This window comes from Paralichthys olivaceus, chromosome 13 (assembly GCF_024713975.1).
Source record: "Paralichthys olivaceus isolate ysfri-2021 chromosome 13, ASM2471397v2, whole genome shotgun sequence".
NCBI lineage: Eukaryota > Metazoa > Chordata > Actinopteri > Pleuronectiformes > Paralichthyidae > Paralichthys > Paralichthys olivaceus.
In genome coordinates, this window is record NC_091105.1 from 134,610 (window position 1) to 141,551 (window position 6,942).

A 6,942-nucleotide genomic window follows, 5' to 3' on the forward strand; every position below is an offset into this window, starting at 1 on the left:
CAGCTGTTGCTTGTTGGTGATTTATTTAGAAACTGAATCTCAGCCGTCAGCTGTGAACGACCACGAGGCAAAAGAACCTGGAGTCAGACTCCAGAGCTGAAGAGTCCGCTGCAGGTTCAGGAGCGTGTGGGACTGTGTGTGTGTGTGTGTGTGTGTGTGTGTGTGTGTGTGTGTGGGACGGACGGAGAACATGGACGGACTCTGATCCTGAGCCAGGTAAGAAATGTTCTACAGGTTTCACACACAAGTGATTCAACTCCATCTCCCATCAGCCCCTGCTCCATCTCTTGTTGTCAGATCCAGACTCAGACCAGTGTCACCTCGTCTGTCGTATCTTCCACAGCACTTTGTGTATTTCATTTTCCTTTTTGTGTATTTATACCTTGTATTTTATGGTATTTTCATATATGTGGCTGCTGGTGTCTGTGTATATCTGAGTGTGTGTGAGTCTGGGGGCAACAGCAGTTTAAATTTAGCTGTCATATATATATATATATATATATGACACACCACACAGAGCCCCTCCCCCGTCACAGAGGTCAGATTCATTTAAAATGAAATGTTTGTCTAAGTGTTTGTTTTTACCTTTGTGAGTCCAAACCTGTACACATCAACAACACAAACACATCAACAACACAAACATGCCATGACATCATGTTGTTATCGTGGAGCTGCTGTGGATCGTTCCAGTCTCTGAGGAGGACCAGGGTCTTCAGAGACCCACAAGATCCTCTGAGATCCTCTGAGGAGTTTCTGAAAGATCTAGATTCTCCTCAGAGGATGAACCTTTGTCAGCTGCTGGAGCTTCAACAGAACCAACCTGACCCGTAGGAGCAAAGTACTCACAGTACCACAGACAGTCTACATGTACTACACTTACTGATACTGATGTACTGGGAGTGTAAGCGGAGGAGAACCACACATACTTTAGTACTTTGATCCTTTAAGAAGTACTTGGGGGTATAGACCTTGTGACAGCCCCCCCCCCCCCCCCCCTCTGGGACTCAAACACTCACCAAAGTGGCTCTACACTGTTATACACTCTCCTTAAAGGGACGGATAAGAGAAGTTTAAACAGCGTCTGGTTGGTTCAGTTGATCTCTAACTCAGTCAGTACGTCTCAGTCTCTCTGTCTCCAGATCCCCCTGTCTCCTCCTGTCCCCAAAACAACAAATACACTCAGTCAGGTCCTGAAAATATGTCCATGTGTTTTTATTGAGTAGTGATGTCAGAGGTTTCCACCACAGTGTGTCCTCCTACCCAGGAGTCAGAGAGAGAGAGAGAGAGAGAGAGAGAGAGAGAGAGAGAGCTCAGTGCATGATGGGAGTTCTCCCAGCAGTCTGGACCTGGAGCAGCGAGATGATAACTAAAGGATGAGGACCAGATCCACAAATGTGTAGAACACACACACACTTGTTCTGTTCCTAATATTCTGAGCATCAGTGTAAATATTAAAAGTTCTCACTCTGTCCTGCAGGGTGGCGCTGGTCTCTGATAATGAAGCCTCGGGCCATGTTACCATGGAAACTCTACATCCACCTGAGTCTGCTGCTGGTCCAGCTGAGTTTACCTGAAGGTAGGAACACACACACACACACTTACTTACTTATACACATGGACACAACCCCAGGTGTTTACCAGATGTTCTTCCTGCATTTAGCAGCTGAAACTGTTTCTTTTATTGTGATTTGTATTATTATTAAAAACTAACCAGCGTCATGTGACCACTGAGCCTGACTGTGGTTGTTAGGTTCAGTTCATCTGGGGTTAGGGTTAGGGTTAGGGTTACAGGTGCCTGTTGTTCAGCAGCTCACATTTATAAACAAAGAGAAAACATTTCTGATGTTCCTCCTGTCTTTGCAGTTGCAGCTTCCTGTCGCATCCTGAGATGTAATTCTGACTTTGTGGCTGCGACACTGGACCTGGGCGGCAGCAGCGGGGGCGGCAGCAGCGTTGGCGGGGTTGGTGGTGTTGGAAGAGGCGGTGGACCAGATGGAGCAGCTCTGAGCAGGGAGGCGGTGAACACTGGTTACTGCAGCGCCCTGCGTTCCTACGCCATGTGCACAAAGCGGATGGCACGGGCGTGTCGCGGTGACCTGGCGTACCACTCTGCGGTTCAGGGCATCGAGGACCTGCTGATCCAGCACCGTTGCCCCCGAGTTGGGCCCACGGCCCAGCCCCGCCCCCTGCCTCAGGGCACTCTGTCAGGAGATGCCTGCCTTTACGAGAGGAGCTTCTTGAGCAGAGAAGGTCGGACACCAGAGTACCTGCATTGCGGCGTGTTTGGAGACCCGCATGTTAGAACCTTCCACGATGACTTCCAGACGTGTTCCATGCAGGGGGCGTGGCCTCTCATGGATAACGAATACCTGTACATACAGGCCACCAGCTCTCCAAAGAGGGCGAGCTCACATGGCACAGCGCTCACCAAGGTGAGTCACAGAGTTCACCGGGCGAACCGGTTACCTCTCTCTCATGTGCTGCAGTATTTCCTGTTTCTGGGTTTAATCCTGCAATGCAACGCAGCTGAGGACGTGGCCATCTTGTTTGAGGAAACTTTATTAACAAACGTTTTCAGTGTTTGATTTTGTGGGCCACAGAGACAGTGACCTCACATGCTGTGACATCACTGCTGGGCATGGTCACACTGACGATGACTGACAGGAAGTGTCTCTGACTGGGTTGTCTTGTCTCTTCACAGATCACCATCATCTTTAAAAACATGCGTCAGTGTGTTGATCAGCAGCTCTACCAGGCCGAGCTGGACAATGTCCCCGCAGCGTTCGCTGACGGCTCAGTGTCGAGTGGCGATTTGCAAGGTCGCCACATCCTGACCGTCTGGACTCACACTGCTGGCCAACACGTCGAGATCCGCGCAGCTCACATTGGCACCTTGCTGGTGGTGCGTCAGAGCGGCCGGTCGCTCGGCCTATCAATCCGGTCGCCGCGTGGCATTATGGAGGCCTTCGGCCCCGAGCAGGACCTGCAGCTGTGTGTGTGGGGCTGCCCCCCCTCCCAAAGATTCAACACGCTGCGCCCGCCGCTGCTGGACTCCTCGCAGCCTGCTGCGGTCAGCGCCCATTCCCATTGTGCTACGCTGCTTCCTGCACTAGATGTTTACTACCAGGCCTGTGTGTTTGACCTGATCACCAGTGGAGACCTGAACTCCAGCACAGCCGCCGTCAGTGCGCTGCAGGATGCCAAAAACATGATCTCAGAGCAGGAGAGAGTTCACCTGCTGCTGGTCACGTCCGCCGAGCAACGAGCACAACCACACCTGACACTGCTGCTGCTGCCGCTCGGCGTGCTGGGACCTCTGAGCAGAGCCTGAAACAGCAGGAAGTTATTGATGACATCACTCCACTTAGACTGTAACTGACAGCAGTACGACACGTCTGTGGTGACATGTTCATTATCTGTCTTAGATGAAGTGAGGTTTTAATCAGAACATGTGATGATGTTTTAATCTGCTTCATGTTTCCTCATTTTAACGTTTACATCTCAAACAAGAAAAAAAATTGCATAAAACACGTGTGAGATGAGGATGTGACATCATCAGGTGGGAGGAGCAGTGATCACACATTGTCACGCTGACATTGTGTCTCTGCAGTAAAATTGCTCATTCGCTCTGATCTCTTCAGAGCGTTCTTACAACAGTGCATTCTGGGTCTTGTAGTCGACTTGAAAATAATTATAATAACTAAAGATACAAGTAGCAATGATTCAATCATGTCATCTCATGTGTCCAATAGGTGGTGCTATGACTGACTGAATATTGTTATGTAGACGTCTTCAGGCTGAGACAAAATAAAATCACTTTCTGCTTCATGGTGAAACCTGATTGACGTGTTTCAATGTAAACACAAACTGTTAAGGTTGGAGATCTCCTCCTCGACATCCACGGCTGCTCCATCCTCCCATCCCCCCATCCCCCCATCCCCCGAGGTCCGTAAGACAAACCTGGACCAGCTCTAACTGTAGCTTTATCTTAAAGGAAGGTTTGAATGTTAAAGGTAGAGCGGGAGTCTGCCTCCAGAACTGAACCTGAGATGATTCCACAGGAGAGGAGCTTGATGCTGAACGCTCTGGCTCCTCCTCTACTTTTAGACTTGAGGGACAACAGACTGAATTCTGGGAGCTCAGGGCTCTAGTGGTGATATGGTACTTTGAGCTCTTTAAGGTTTGATGGTGTCTTATTATTAATGTAGGTGAGGAGGAGGATTTTAAATTCTAAATGTAACAGGAAGCCAGTGTAGTGAAGCTAATACAGGAGACATGTGGTCTCTGTTCAAATACTGGACTGCTATGACGACCTAATTTCCCTTTGGGGATGAATAAAGTAATCTCACTCATTATCTCCTCACCACTATGATGGGGGGGGTTAACAATGTTGCAGTCAAATCCAACACAATTTAAGTCGCTCGTGACCAATTCTTCATCCAAGTGTCCTCAAGCCCCGACATTCATATTCAACTGGAAACAAGGTCATTTACTCCAAGTTTTTAACCTGAATATCTTCTGTGATCCACATGCAAACGCAGCTCCAGAGGATATGAGATGATATTTAGATTAAAAATCCGTCAATGGTGTAGTTCTCAAACACCTCACTCTCCATCGGCACAGTGATGAGTAGAGAAGTAAATTTCCCTTTTTGGTTGAACTATCACTTCAAAGACAAATGACACAACTTCTGTTGAGATGTTATCAACAAATCAGGTTGTTACTGGCTCCAGCACGCCCCATCTGTGTGTGTGTGTGTGTGGCTTCCAGTAAGTTTGACTTTATCAAAGAAAACAATGACACAGGAAACTTTCCTTTCTGGAGAAACAGGAAATAACTCTGCCAACACATTAATACATCGATAAATTATTAGAAGTAATTGTTTCCAGATCAGTAATGCTGCTTTAAATCTTCAGTTGTTAAACAAAGGTTTTTTAAATAAAGATTATTATTATTAATGTGATTATTATGATTCTTACTATGATCGTTATCATTTTCTTTGAGGAGTCTGAACGTTAAAGTGAAGAGCGAAAGTGTCAGCAGCTGGGATTTGTCAGCTATTCATCGTCATGAAGCGTGAAGTTCAACAGAAATGTTCAAAAATCTGTGATGATGTGATGAAGAGTCACGTAGAACAACACACCTTCACTGACACCTGGATAAATATCAGCATCTGCAACATGAAGCCACCAGACCGAGACCATCAGACCAGGACCATCAGACAGAGACCATAAGACAGAGACCACCAGACTGGGACCATCAGACCATCAGACCAGGACCATAAGACAGAGACCACCAGACAGAGACCACCAGACTGGGACCACCAGACCATCAGAACAGGACCACCAGACAGAGACCACCAGACCAAGACCACTAGACCGGGGCCATCAGACCAGGACCATCTGCAGAGAAGTGAGTTTTAACCTCCTCCCTCAGCGGCAGCATCTATACATTATTTGTTAATTTATTAATTTGCAGCTCAACTCCGTCAGGTTAAAAACAAAAAGACAAATAAAGAAAATAATCATATTTGACATCAAACAATAAATCACAAAAGTAATAGAACTGAAAATGAAAACAAACAAAAACACAAACACAATCAAGTCAGTCTCATCAGAATAAGTTTTATTTTTTATTTATTAAACAACAATATATTTTAGTTTTTTTAGTCAGGATCTCGTTCACAAATCTCACACTTGAACTAATCTGCTCTGTAGTTTTTGAGAAAGAACCGTGACGTGATTCATGATGCATCATTTATCCATAACGAGAGGAACGTGTGCAGAAAACTTCCTCCAAACATCTTTTCTCATGGATGATGAGCTCAAACTGGTCCGACTGTAATTTATCTGATTTACCGGAAACATTCAGCTGATTCCATCTGAACTTCAATATTGTATAGAATATATTCTATTATTTGCTCGTTGATTTATATAACTAAACTATTAGAACTATAACTACATTAGCATGATAGAGATAGATGGGGAATCATTTATAGAAATTGATATAAATTGTGGCTCCAACTAGCTTCATGATATTTTATATTTCCTGAGAATTTGTCCTGTGTTTTTGAGTCTTACCTGATTCCATCAAGTTTAATCTGGTTAGAAACTTCTCTGGTCCTGATTCACATCATTAGATGTTTCACTCTGTTGAATTGACATCATAAAATCAAAAATTTCAGATGATAGATCATTGTGTCCACAGTTTCCACATGAATGTAAAACCCCTCGTCTTTTCGTTGCAGTGCATTGTGGGTACCTGATCCTCCTCTTCCTGGGGTTGTGGGCGGAGCTTGCTGCAGGTAGAGCGATACTGAAGGACCCTGAAATGCTCAGTATTGCTGATGACCTGCAGGTGGCGCTGCAGGACCTCAGCAGCATCCTCCAGGAGATGGTGAGACAGAAAACTCTTCTCACCAGACTCTGTTCAAAAATACACACATTTTAAAAACATGGTTTTATTCTTCAGGTCACATCAGGTGCGTTCTAGTTGGACTGATGTCATCTTCTGCAGCTGCAGGGGGTGGAGTTTATAACTCAGTCAAATCAGACACTTTACTTCTTGAGCGTCAAAGACGAGAACAATGAACAAACTCACAACGTCTAAACAGACGTTTTTAAAATCCTCGTGTTTTTGAACAAAGAACAACGAAGTTGACTGAGAACTTTGTTTCAGCAGAAATTTGAAACTATAGCGACCAACGGTCAGGAGATGAAATTCATCACATCGTCTGTTTTCTTCTTCATTAATCACCAAATTAGAAACATTAAATAATACACACACAAATTAACACAACAGAAACAAAGAGAAGCAAATAAATACACTTCCAGTGGTTATATAGCTTCACACACAAACTCACCTACAGTTGTGTGCTGAAGGTCACATGGTTTTATTTTTTGTTGCAGAGTTTCCCCAGAGATCTTCTGGCTCCGCCCTGTC

General features: G+C 45.4%; 1 protein-coding gene across 1 annotated transcript; it reads left to right on the top strand.

The window, feature by feature from the left end:
• The first annotated feature begins 30 nt into the window (after window positions 1-30).
• hjv (hemojuvelin BMP co-receptor) lies at window positions 31-3,836 on the top strand. Its single transcript, XM_020109648.2, has 4 exons — window positions 31-216; window positions 1,478-1,576; window positions 1,864-2,432; window positions 2,702-3,836. The coding sequence occupies exons 2-4, from the start codon at window positions 1,498-1,500 to the stop codon at window positions 3,329-3,331; spliced, it is 1,278 nt and encodes a 425-aa protein (XP_019965207.2). The 5' UTR covers window positions 31-216; window positions 1,478-1,497; the 3' UTR covers window positions 3,332-3,836.
• The last annotated feature ends 3,106 nt before the right edge of the window (window positions 3,837-6,942 follow it).

Bases quoted from the DNA above. Each gene is read 5' to 3' on its own strand.
- hjv (XM_020109648.2), top strand. From the start codon at position 1,498: ATGAAGCCTCGGGCCATGTTACCATGGAAACTCTACATCCACCTGAGT. The intron at 1,577-1,863 runs GTAGGAACACAC...CTGTCTTTGCAG, and splicing joins CCAGCTGAGTTTACCTGAAG to TTGCAGCTTCCTGTCGCATC. The intron at 2,433-2,701 runs GTGAGTCACAGA...GTCTCTTCACAG, and splicing joins ATGGCACAGCGCTCACCAAG to ATCACCATCATCTTTAAAAA.